The 13,074-nt window shown below is 47.8% G+C and overlaps 1 protein-coding gene across 1 annotated transcript in view; it reads right to left on the bottom strand.

Annotated features, from left to right (window-relative positions):
- Positions 1-378: 378 nt before the first annotated feature.
- Positions 379-13,074, bottom strand: part of Stx8 (syntaxin 8) — a 257,324-nt gene continuing 244,628 nt past the window's right edge. Inside the window, exon 8 of the mRNA XM_048365223.1 lies at positions 379-560. Coding sequence (XP_048221180.1) covers positions 490-560 — 71 coding nt within the window. The 3' untranslated portion in view covers positions 379-489. The remainder of the gene's footprint in view (positions 561-13,074) is intronic.

Genomic DNA, 13,074 nt, shown 5'->3' with positions numbered 1-13,074 from the left:
CTGAGGCAATGAAGAATGTGTTCCCAGGCCTGGAGGCAGGGCCCAAAGTGGAGCCCAAAACTATTTATGAACAGGAGCATATAGCACCAGTGGGGGGCTCTGGGTGGGGCAGGGTGACTGGTGTACACACTCAGATGCATCCAGGAGACCACCTCTCCCACATGGCCCTCATCCCATCCACCTGACGCCCCAGGCACAAAACACGCTGCATGACTTTCCTAAGCAGACCAGACACTGCCACAAGGACATCCAACAGACAGGGGTGGCAATGACCACTTGAGGGGCATTTAGCTAGGCCCACACAACCAAGGTAGAAACCAGAGGGCTGCAACAGGGCCGATGCTTCTCAGCTTTGCCACCCTCCTGAAGCAATGCACATCCAGAGTCCGGAGCTTGGGAGGAATTTATTGAGAGCAGGTGGTGTATACCAAAAGGGCGAGGGCTTGCTTTCCTCACTGGCAGGTGTCTCCGTGGGTGGTCCCTTTATTGCTATCGGTTGGTTGGCCAGACTGCAACAACCACAATAGCCACAAGCAGCAATAAAATCACCATTATCATCCCTGAAAGAGAGAAGCCAGACACACCTCTTAATGATTCAGACCAGAAAAGTGTGGAGAATGGGCAGGGAGGGTGGTGGGCATGGGTGGCCGGCAGGCTGCTGGGTGCAGCAGGGAACCTGGAAGCGGCCCTCACCACTTTATGGACTGTGCCCCCGTCCTGGGGGTCAGGTGAGGAGCCTAGGAGGAGAGGGGGCAGCATCCTCACTCTGGAGGTGGTAGAGGTGTGCTGACCCATGGCTCCAGCCTTGGTAGGTCACCCGGACCCCAAGGATGGTGGAAGTTACTTAAGATGGCTACCCCTGCTGCCCAGTTGGATTCTGCATTGACAGCACAAAAGGTTTAGAGTTTACAAAGCTACAACTCTAGACTTCATTGCCTCCTCCATCTGTGGAGCTTTACTTTGTCTTCTTGAATCAGAGCCCCCTCGAGAGGGGTCAGTCCTTTCTGGATTAGTATTTTCTAGTATTTTGGGCTAGAGACTACTGCAGCCAGTGATCTTGAGTCTCGCTCTGCCTGCCGGCCTCACCCCACCTCCTGAGGTCACTGTGTCCACACTCACGACTGCCCACTTCTCACCAAACGCGGAGGATGTGGACCAGGGAGAGCGAGGCCCTTCCACCAGTGAGCCCGACGCCACATTCACTTAGTTCAGTAGGAGACACCAAGCCTTGCCCCACCTAGGTGCTGGAGGCAACCCCAGGGTGAGCCCAGCCAGGGTGGGCAAGGAGCAGGAAAAGCTCCCTCACCCACATCTCTGGGCCTACTGAGGCAAGTGAGAGCAAATGGGGAAAAGTAGAGGAACAGGGCCAAGCACCTGGGCCAAAGGGGAAGACAGGGCAAGATGGAGCTGCTTCAGAGAGTGTCAGCCCTTAGGCTCCTGCAGGAGGCTTTGGCTGCCCCTCCCAATCCCAACAGCTCCAGCCCTCTCCAGCAGCCTTGCTACACCCCGCTATTCTGCAGAAATCCATGAAGATGATAAAGTGAACATTCCACCTTCTCAGCTGCCCTCAGCTCTACTTCACATGCTCAGGAGTCACGAGGTGGGGGTGGGGGGGGCACAGTGGCCATGGTACTTGGCCGGAGACAACAGAGAACATTTCCACCACATCACAAAGCTGCACTGGGGGACAGAGACAGTGGGGGTTATTGGCACCCATAATGGTGACTGAAGGCAGACTTGCTGAATAAATGCTCTGGCTATACCCAGGTAGTTTCTCAGGAAGTTGTGCCTTCCTTTCCTGAGTTGGGTTTATACAATTATGTTTCTTGGAAATTGTCTTGGTGTTTTGGGTTTTTTTTTTTTTTGAGTACTTGAAATTATGGGCCTAGAGATGCTCGCTATAGTCTCACAAAGTCAACACAACACCATACTGAGGCTCCTCTTTCCACTTTCTTTGGTGCCAGCACTAAGGCTTGAACTCAGGGCTTTGCACTCTTGCTTAACTGCAAAGCTGGTGTTTTACCACTTGAGCCACAGCCCAGTGTCCAAATTTTGCTGGTTAAAGAGTCCCACAGACCTTTCTGCCTGGGCTGACTTTGAATCAAGATGCTCAGGTCTCAGCCTCCTGAGTAGCAGGGATTACAGGCGTGAGCCACCAGTGCCTGGCTTCTTTCTGCATGTAACACCACTTACCTAGGCATTCTCTTACATGGCCACCTAGTTGACCAACCCTGTGTTTCTTTTTATTAATCCTTTCTGAGAAGAGCATTTATCTTTGATAATCTCTCATTTCTTCATTTTCTGCTTTTATTAACATTACGCCTATTAATAGACTTTCTTTGGATTAGTACTGTTATTCTTTCTCCAATTTTGTTTATTGAAAATTAACTCCTTCATTTTCCATCTGTCATTTAACTATTATGTCTATAAGTCCTCAAGTTTTGAAACTGAACAATTTCCATTAGTGTCTAAGTTCTAAATATTTAAAAATACTCCACAGTGATTTCTTCTTTGGTCCAATTATTTCTCAGAAGTAGGATTTAAAATTTCCAACTATAGTAAGACATATTTATCTATGTATATATATACACACAAGTGTATATATATGCATATATATACACACATACTTTGTAGTTAATAACATATATAATATTTTCATCTGGGAAGATTGGATTTCTCTTGGAGACAAAGTGATCACAATTCCTACTAATGAAAATACTGTGGATCCTGGGATGTGGAAATTTTAAACCCAATTCATGAGCACAGCTTACTGATGGCTTCAAACACTGAAAGAGGACCTGAAACACATGGGAAGCCCCTTGTCATTTGCCTGGGGTAACAGAGTTGTTTAATACAGATTCTTTTTATAGGTGAGGAGTGTGGAAGGGCAGGGTCTTGCTACATAGTTCAGGCTGGTGTCAAACTTACCATCCTCTTGCCTAGAGTGCTGAGATTATGGGTGTGCAGCCACCTGTCCATCTCCACACCCAGAAGATCCCATCTTTCTAAAGTCCCTCCTCTCAGGGACCCTCTCAGTGTCTCTGCCCCCTCCTCTGGCCTTGTCTTCATGAGACATAGCCTAAGCCTCTATATCACAGACTTGCAGCCTGGGGTCCATGAACCAGTTCTAGCTGTAGTCTCTTTTTTGTACAACCAATGAGCCAAGACTAGCTTTTATGTGTTTAAAGAGTCGTCAAGAAAGTGAAAGATACTGTGACATGCTGTGTGTGGTCTGCAAAGCCTAAAACATTTTACAGATAATAACTGGGCCCTGCTGTGCATCACAGAGACAATGACCCAGCTGTGGCACCGCTTTGCTCCTCTCTCCACTTACTTCATCTAAGGAGCTCCTTTTTGGGGGATGGGGAGCGGGGATGGCAATAGGAATTGAACTCAGGGCCTCTTGCTTGTTAAGCAAGTTTGTTCTATCACTTCAGCCACATCCCCAGCCCGATGTTTTTAAATTTAGGTCAGGATCTTTCACTTTTGCCTGGGTTGGCCTTGAATGTGCAATTCTCTTACCTCCACTTCCCAAGCACCTGGGATTACAGATGTGTACCACTTTGTCCAGCAAGTCCTTCTTGTAAACTTCTCTATGATCTATTTGGGGTATAGCTACGAGATTTTGGCTAGCACTTCCAGAGGGTTGCAGTAAGAAGGGATGTGTACTAGTATCTTAGTGCCATCTCTGCCTTAGGCCAACTTCTTACCAGGACAAGAGCAGCAAATCTTTTCATCCATTTTTGTCACCAGAAATACCTTCGGGGTAGCCATCAGCTCCCTATGGGCAGGAGTCCCACTACTTCCTAGTGGTTCTGCTATGCATGTGGTGTTTGGTTGAGGAGAAGGGAAGGTTCGTGTGGTTTGGTGTCAGAAGACAATGGGCTTGGGAACAGACTGAAGTGTGTGTGGAGGTGTTATTCCTGGCACTCTAGGGCCTGGGTTCACCTTAGGGTGGGGGGGGGGGTCCTGACTGCTTGGGAAATTGAGAAAGTGAGCAGAGGGAGTTTTGGAAGATACCCGGCTGCTGCAGCCCAGGCAGGCCCACGGTGGTGAGTACTTGAGGCCACCCAGTGTTGAGTACCATGCAAGTCCTTGAACAAAGCTGGGATAGCCCAGCTTTAAGTGATGCTCAATTTTCAAATCAGGGTGATGATGGGAAAAGCAGAAGCAGTGATGAAAGAAATCAAGAACTAATCATAAAGACAAAAACCCAACAACGAGTGCTTTTAGTTTATATTCATAAAGACTGACTCACAAGGGAAGGCAGACCCCCAGGGCTCTAATGGCTCCCACTGTGCTCTAGCCAACACTCTGTGCTCCTGCCCACCCCCTGGCTTCTACATATGCCTCCCTGTCTTCCTGGAGGCCTCTTGCTGGGGCCTAGTTAGTCCCCCATACTTCAGCATCAGTGTGGCTTCTTTGAAGACTGCCCTAGTAAACTCCTGCTAACTGGGCTCGTTTCAACCCTGTCTCCTGGGTAACCTGTGTTACTCTCACTGAGTGGGTGCCCCTGCCACACGACATTCTTACACAGGGACTTTCTCATTCACCACCACATGCCAGTGCCTAGCACAGAGCAGACACAAAAGATGTCCTGCAAAACTCAACAAGAGGATGAGGCAGGAAGACCATGACCAGCCTGGGCTATACTTTGAGAACTAGGGACATGGCTCAAGTGGTAGAGCACCATCTGTATGTAGTAAGCAAGCTGAGTGAGAGCAAGAGGCCCTGATTTTGAGCCCTAGTACACACACACACTCTCTCTCTCTCTCTCACACACACACACATACAGACACACACACACACAGACACACACACACACACACAATGCAGCACTACAAATTTGACTTAAGCTGGGTGCTGGTGGCTCATATCTGTAATCTTAGCTACTCAGGAGGCTGAGATCTGAGGATAGCAGTTTAAAGCCAGCTAGGGACAGTCTGTGAGACTCATATCTCCAATTAAACACCAACAAAAAGCCATAAGTGGAGCTACAGGTCAAGTGATGAAGTGCTAGCCTTAAGTAAAAAGAGCTCAGGGACAACGGCCAGGCCATGAGTTAAAGCCCTAGAACCAGTAGTGTGTACACACACTCACATCCCAAATATTATTTGAGTTTGAGGTGTGGCTCAACTGGTAGGGCATTAGCTATGAGTGGACAGAGAGCATGAGGTGCTGAGTTCAAGCCCTGGTATCACCACATCAAAAAAGAAATGTATGGACTATCTGGAGGGGACAAGTAGATATAAGGAAGATGGTCCAGTAAACAGGGAAGGATGAATATCAAGAGACACGAGGAGAAGGCAGACAGGGATTCGGGTCTGGCTCCAGGGACCGGTCCTGGGACAGTTCTAGCTGAAGGGTGGGCAGGTCTATCAGAATAATAGTATAGTGATTTGATTTGCCTGACACAGAAATTGTGACTTACATAAGCTGTGTCTCTGTAGAGGCATGCCAGACAGGATACAAACTAAGCTGATAGTAACAGGTAATGAAACTGGTGTTTGTCCAAAAACAAAAATAATGACAAATGAGACTTAGCCATCTTATGTCTTTCAGAACAAACAAGGGTTGTTGGGGAGATTTCAAATGGGTTCAAGGAGAGGACAGTGACAAGCAGAAGCCTTGGGGGTTCTTTGGGTGAGAGAGATGGTGTTTCCATATCTTTTTCTTTCTGATCTGAATCTGGAACTTGAACCCAGTACCTGACACTTTCACTCAATGGCCAGTGCTATACCAACTGAGCCATGCCTCCATCCCCCTAGGGCTAGCTTAGGCACCCGAATGGGGTCTCCCTGAACAAACTTTCAGGAAGAGTAAAGCAGGGGCTTTCTTTTTTTTTTCTTTTTTTAGGTTTAAATTTTTTTAAATTTTTATTTATTTAAAACAAATTTTCTTGTCAAACTGATGTACAGAGAGGTTACAGTTTCATACGTTAGGCATTGGATACATTTCTTGTACTGTTTTTTACCTCCTCCCTCATTTCCCCTCCCCCCTCCCCCTTTCCCTTTCCCTGCTGGGCTAAGCTCTACCTCCGTCCATGTGGAGGTTCTGGGCCTATCTGCCTCTTCTGTGTGGTCCTCTACCGCTCTCATGCATATCCTGTGGCCAGTAGGAATTGACTGCGGGAGCGAAGTCCACGGGAGCTCGGTCAGCGTGTGGTTGCGGGACGCCCTGCCCCATTCCCCATACTTGCCAAGGAAGACACGGGTGTGTGGGGTCTCGAGAAGCCTCAAGGGGCGTTCTGGCTTATTCAAGGGAGGGGATAACAGTCTTATACCAGTAATGACACGAGAAGGAGAGGGACTGGCCAGGTGCTATCAATAGGCTAATGAATGAGCTTTCTAAAGTAGGAAAAGCTAAGCCCACTAGCCATGCTCACTTCTGTTTTCTACACAAGGAAGCAGAAGTCTGGAAAGCCAGCATAGGAATACAGGTGGGTCTGACTCTTACTTGTACCACTGGGTCTGGCTGGGGGTCCTGAGATTTAGTAGGCAGAAAGGCCTATAGTCATCTGAGGGGCTGAAAACCTGGGAAGGAGCTGCCTCTCACTTTTCCCCTTCCACTTTTTATGGTGGGAAACAGACTGAGGCTATGCTGACCACGGCAGTTCACTTAGCTCTTCAAAGGTCAAATCCAGGGCCTGTCTGGTTGCACCTGTGCCCTCACCTGCTCCATCTCCAGTGGGCTAAATTTGGAAGTACATCCCAGCTTATTTTCCCAAACATCACTTAAAATGAACATCATGTTCAAGAAGCACTGTAGTGCAGACATGTATATTTCCTTGGGATGGAGGCAGACAGTGCTCCAAGCTTTCAGGATTCCAAGCTGAATGAAGTCCATTCTGCTGGACAATCCCAGGAAGGAACCTGGCTGAGTGAGATGGAACTGCCCAGCGAGCAGCCTCAGGGGCGTTTGTCATCTATCCCCCTGGCCAGGGATATGCTTGACATTTGGGAGTGAAAAAGACAGTTGAACTTCTGGAAAGCTGCCAACTTCTAAACAATGAATGTTCTCTGCCCTGGCCCCAGCGCAGGACACCTGGAGATGCTCTGGACTTCAGAGCCCCGTTTTCTCTGGGCTTCACTCAGCTCCTGCCCTGGCACTACCGGCACCTGGCAGGGCAGATGTTCCTTCCCAGGATCAAGAGTCCCTTTCAGGGACAGATGCAGGATGCCAGGGTTACCAAAGTGGAAAAAAAAAACAAAAACAAAACAACATCCATTTCCCTTGGTCAGATGAGGATTACTCAGCCACATACAATATTTACAAGTCCAGCTCATGGCAATTAAGGGGCAATGCAAGAAAACTTTATTCAAACTGGGAAGAGACATTGACTAGGCTCTCAGGAACAGGGGTGTGTTTTCTGGATTGTTCATGGGGATTAATGGGCCATATTCCTCCTCCCCCCCACCCCCCGTGAAGCACTGGAAACCAGCAAGTGACAGTGCAGCATAGGTGACAGCTCTTGGTGCTTACCGCCATGGCGAGGGAAGGAAACAGGAAATATGAAGCCAGGATTTTCTTGGAGTGTAATGGTAGATCTCTTGGCTACTTCTACTGGTAGCTGCAGGGCATGTGGGAGGTGAGCATGAGGAGAGGAAATGCGGGGGGGGGGGGGGGGGGGCGGAGAGGATGATGTACTTTTACCTGGAACTCAGAGCTTGGGCACTGTCTCTAAGCTGTTTTGCTCAAGGCTAGCACTCTACCACTTGAGACACAGCTCTACTTCTGTTTTTTTGGTGGTTAATTGGAGATATGAGTTTCACAGACTTTCCTGACCAGGCTATTTAAACCATGACCCTCAGATGTCAGTCTTCTGAGTAGTGAGGATTACAGGCCTGAGCTACTGGTACCTGGCTGCAAGTCTTTTTATCTGATTGTGTTCTAAGGAAAGCCTTTAGGATTGTGGCAACTGCTGACTGTCTGAACTAAGATGCAGCACTGATTTGTCTGTTTCATCTGTCACTCTGGAAAAGGACCACAAACAGCCCTGAGGCAGCCAATGGCCTCTTAGGAGCAGTACTCTTTTACATGGCTCAGTACTGGTGGATATTCCCTTCAGTGCCTTCTGTAGGTGACATTTGCTTAAGTATTAACTAGTTGGTTCTTGCTGATCAAACAAGGATGTTTTGCAGCAGATTCCCGAGCCAAAGTAGGGAAGGAGAAGGGACAAAAGTGGAATATTTGTTTTTAAAAGTTCATGTAAATGTCCCCTTTAATCCTGTAACTGGGCAAATAAGCTAAGAAAAGTGTAGACGTGAGCTGGTGAGGTATTTGCTTTCTGATTTCTGGATTGAACTGGGGAGAGCAACTACACCCTGAAATCCCTGAGGAGAGCTGCCTGATCTGGAATTGTCCGCTCTGCTCAGCAGCTGGTGGCGTGAACACCTGTCGCCTGCCTCCACTTCCTCCTGCCACTCACCAGGCTGGAGAAAAAGACTCCAGGGGTGGGAAGAAGGGCACCCACCCACCTCTGGCCTTACCCTTCTCAAATCTGCTTTATTTAACATTCTGTTAGATTCCCTCTAATAACACCTTCATTAATATACCAGGCAAACTAAGCCAGGTGCTGGTGGCTTATGCTTCTAATCTTAGCTACCTGCAAGGCAGAGATCAGAATTGTGGGTCAAAGCTAGCAAGGAAAAAGGCTCCTAAGACATTATCTCAACCAATAGCTAGATTAATGATGCATGCCTGCTATATGGGAAGTTAAAACTGAAGGTTCTAAGATGGGAGTTCCAGGACAGCCTGGGCAAAATATTTCACAAGATCTCATCTAAACAGACAAAAGAACTGGGCATGGTGTTGTAGGTCTGTCATCCCAGCTATTGTGGAAATTATAAAATATTGGAAGGTATAAACTAAGAGGATTGTGGTCCAGGATGGCCTGGGCAAAATTCAAGACCCTATTTCAAAAACGACTAGAGCTTTTGAAAAGGGTTGACAGTGGGTTTAAGAGGTAGAACACTTATGTAGCAATTATGAAGCCTTGAGTTAAAACCTCAGTACTGTCAAACTCCTTTCCACCCCCAAACCAAAAACTGAAAGCAAAAGCCTTCCCTGAATTTCTCAGTTTTTCCTGGGCCTGGCATCCAAACCATCCTTCCTCTCTGTTTTCAAAATAGATCAGCCTTCCTTGCAGCTCCGGGGTTTGACTTTCCATCTCCTCCACTCTCCTCCTGTTCTCTCTGTGAACATATTCATCCTGTTTTCAGACAGCTCAAGGACCCTGGCTCCATGCTCAACTTAAGACTCCACGAACTCCACAAATAGTGTTCAATACTTCCTGCCTCCTCTGGATACCAAGAAGCTCCCACAACAAGGCTATGACTGGCAGATAGTCATCTTTCATCTTTATATTCTTATGTTATTAGTGGTTTGGCCCTTATAACCCAGGATCTCTAAAAACAGGGATCAGGGAATATGGCCTAGTGGCAAGAGTGCTATACATGAAACCCTGGGTTCGGTTCCTCAGCACCCACATATATAGAATATGGCCAGAAGTGGTGCTGTGGCTCAAGTGGCACAGTGCTAGCCTTGAGCAAAAAAGAAGCCAGGGACAGTGCTCAGGCCCTGAGTTCAAGGTCCAGGACTGGCCAAAAACACAAGCCCAAACAAAACAACAACAGGGATCATAGTATCTGATATGGAGGAGGGACAAAGTTTTTACACTCAGGGACAAGGGACTTCAAATCTGCCACTTCCTAACTAGGGGACATTTGAGAAAGTTTTGTGTGTTTGCACATGTGTCAGAACTGGGACTTGAACTCAAGGCCTTGCACTCTCATTTAACTTTTTCTGCACAAAGTTTGTGCTCCACATGAGTCATACCTCCACTTCTGTCTTTTTGCTGGTAATTTGGAAATTAGTCTCCCAAAGACTTTCCTGTCCAGGCTGGTTTCAAACCTTGATCCTCAGATCTCAGATTCCTGAGATTACAGATGTGGAAGTTTCTTAACTCTCTTGAATTTATAACATGAGATCAAGAAACTACAACTTCATAGGTTTCTTGTGAAGATTCAAGAACACAAAGCAATGACGACTTCCAGACCAAAACTGGCTCTTGATAATGGTAGCCATGCTGACAGTATCGATGACTCCTGCCTAGCCACTGCCCAGAAACAGTACCTTGTGGAGGGGACACGTATGAATATCCTGCATGAACACCAGTCTCTCAGAGCAACCACACAAATAATGTGTCATTCAATCTGAGCGAGAAGCAACAGGAACAAACACCGAGGAACACCTGGGTGGCATTTGGTGTAGAAACAGAGGCCAATTCTAGCCAAACCCAGTGGTGACGATGGGCGTCCAAGAAAGGTTGGAAGTTCAGAGTGGAATATCTGGCAGCATCTGCCTTGGTTATTAGCTACAGGAAGGGCAGCTGTGCTGGGCGAGTCTGCTTGGAGGCAAAAGGCAAGTGGAGCCCAGCCAAGTGGACACCAGGTGAGGGGAGCTGTGAAGAGCTGACACGTAAAAGCCTTTGAGGAAGCAGAGGTCAGAGCGGGGGCACAGCTGAGGATGGGTGTCAGAGGCTGGAGCAGAAGGTTAAGGCGAACTAAAAGGGGAATCCAATGTGAGCTCACGTTCAGCTGTGCTGGGGTGGGAGGGGACCAGGGCAGTAATGACAACACGAAGATTAGCAGCAGAGTAGGGAGAAGAGCAATGACAGGTGAGTACCACAGGGCGTTAAGTGTACAGGCTCACAAAGTTTACAGTCCAGATCCCATTACTCTTACCACGAGAGGAGGAGGCTGTAGGGTGGCACTCTGCCCCATCCATAGTTAAGAAAATTGGGAATCAGAGGCCACAGGTGATAAGAGCTGGGACTACAGCAGGACACATTCTTAGGGAGAGAGTGTCATGGAGCTTGGCCATACTTGAGCTGGGCAGGTCTTGGAGTGCAGGATGAAGTTGGCAAACCATAGACTGTGATGCACAAGTTACACACTGTGAGACTCATCAAAGTCACACTACAAGACAAAAAAGTCAGCCAACAAACAGGATCTGCCTGTGTTTGGGTTCTGACTGAGAACAGCAACACTGGAATTAAACAGATCTTCTTTTATTCAGTTCTGTGTCACAGCAATTGAATGTCATCAATAGTCAGTGTTTTCAGGGCAGATCACAGCCTGAGAGCACAGAGCAGTGGGGAGAAGGCCCACAGAGCCCAGTCTGGCCTTGCTCCAGTCTCTGCGGCCAAGTTACCCAATACCTCTGCCCACAGCTGCCTCTGGGCCATGCAGGACAATGCATGCATTTCCCAAGGCTGTGGGGGACTGTATGTGGTTTTGACAGAACCCAGGGCCTGGCACATGGCTGGAGCTGACAAACTGGTGGCTGTGTTCTTTATTCTGGAGGCAAGAACGGTGGACTTTGCTTCTTAGGAATGGCCGGGCCAGTGCAAGTAGGGGAATTGGTCTAGGTTTGTGCTGAGGTGACTTGGGAGGGTACAGACACTTTGTCCTCTCCTAAGTGGCCCAGCCCCGCTTGGAGAGAAGCCACCTTCCAGGCTCCATCCCAACACTGACAAGAGGTAAAGCAAGTTCTTATGGCAATATGTAACAGGAGAAGGCCATAGCTATAGGGAAAGAATGGTGCAGAGAGAGACATCTGGGGGCTGGAGGGAGTAAAAGCACTCTGAGCAAGAAAGCAGAAATCAGGGGAAGTGACTTGAAAGGAGTGGGGGTTGGGATGAGGGGGGGAAAAGACTAGCCTAGAAACAGGAAATTAAAAGGAATTAAGACTGCAAGAGAGAGCCAGGGCAGAGGAGCTGGACGGCGGCCGAGTGTAAGGCAGGCTCCAGAGTCTGGCTTCGGGACTCGAGGCACAGGCACCCAGCCGGGCACTGGTGTCTGTGGAACAGCGGTCATAGTCCCTGGACCATGATCAGGTGGACACCTGGTGCACACAAACCCCTGTGGGTGTTCATCTCATCAGCTAAGAAAAATCATGTCATAGTAAGAGGTCAGGTTTGGTCAAACTTCTGATGCTGAAATCAGAGCAAAGGTATGGTGATATAATCCTAGATACTCAAGAGGTTAGATATGAGGATGGTGGTTCAAAGCCAGCCCAGGCAGACAAGTTCATGAGACTCTTACTTGCAAGTACCTGGCAAAAAGCTAGACGTGGAGGTGTGGCCCAATGAGCAGAATATCCACGTTCAGCAAAAAAAAAAAAAAAAAAAAAAAGAGCCAAATGAGAAATTCAGCACTGGCACCACACACACACACACACACACACACACACACACACACACACACACACACACACAGAGAGAGAGAGAGAGAGAGAGAGAGAGAGAGAGAGAGAGAGAGAGAGAGAGAGAGAGAGAGAGAGAGAACTTACCCAACAGAGTCATATGTATGTTTGTTGAGTCAGGACTCAACAAACATTTGCTGAATGCCTACTGTGTGTCAGACCCAAAGGGCAAAGACACATATTTGGTTCTTTAGGAGTCTGCCGGTCTCAAGAGAGAGGCAAAAAATCAGTCCCAGGCCTATCCACCCTGTAAACAAAAACAAAACCCTGCAGATGATAACTTTCCTTACAGGGAGTAAGTAAAAATTCAGCCCTTATGGTTGCTTCCTGCACAGAAAGTGCTGAGTAGTTCCTAGGACCCATCTGGGTTCTTAACATGTTATTCATTTCCCATTCCAAAATAAGTTGGGCTCAGCAATCACCACAATTCAACAGCAGAATCCAATTGTAAGTAGATAATCCTTCATATCAGCAATCAAAAGTAGCGTAGCATGAGTTGTCAAGTCAATAATTTAATGCCAACTCTCTAGTGTATCAATATTTGCTAAGAAACATCCCCTCCCCGCGCTGTGTCTTACCCCTGGGAATGCGAATTTGTCTGGAGTTTGGCAAGAATTCAAGTGTCTTGGAAAAACCAGTCAGGAACTCTGCTATGGATATCTTGTTTTGACAATTCCCTCTTGACTGTGTGTCAAAAGATTTCTGGATGGCTCCAGGCAGGCTATAGATTCACCACTGCAAACCTCTTCATTTGTCCTGCTTGGACTGAGCTAGATCACCTGGCACCAATTAGGAACACCTGGCCAG

Source organism: Perognathus longimembris, chromosome 17, assembly GCF_023159225.1.
Source record: "Perognathus longimembris pacificus isolate PPM17 chromosome 17, ASM2315922v1, whole genome shotgun sequence".
NCBI lineage: Eukaryota > Metazoa > Chordata > Mammalia > Rodentia > Heteromyidae > Perognathus > Perognathus longimembris.
Note: the sequence above shows the minus strand (reverse complement) of the source record. Positions and strands in the feature narration are given on the sequence as shown.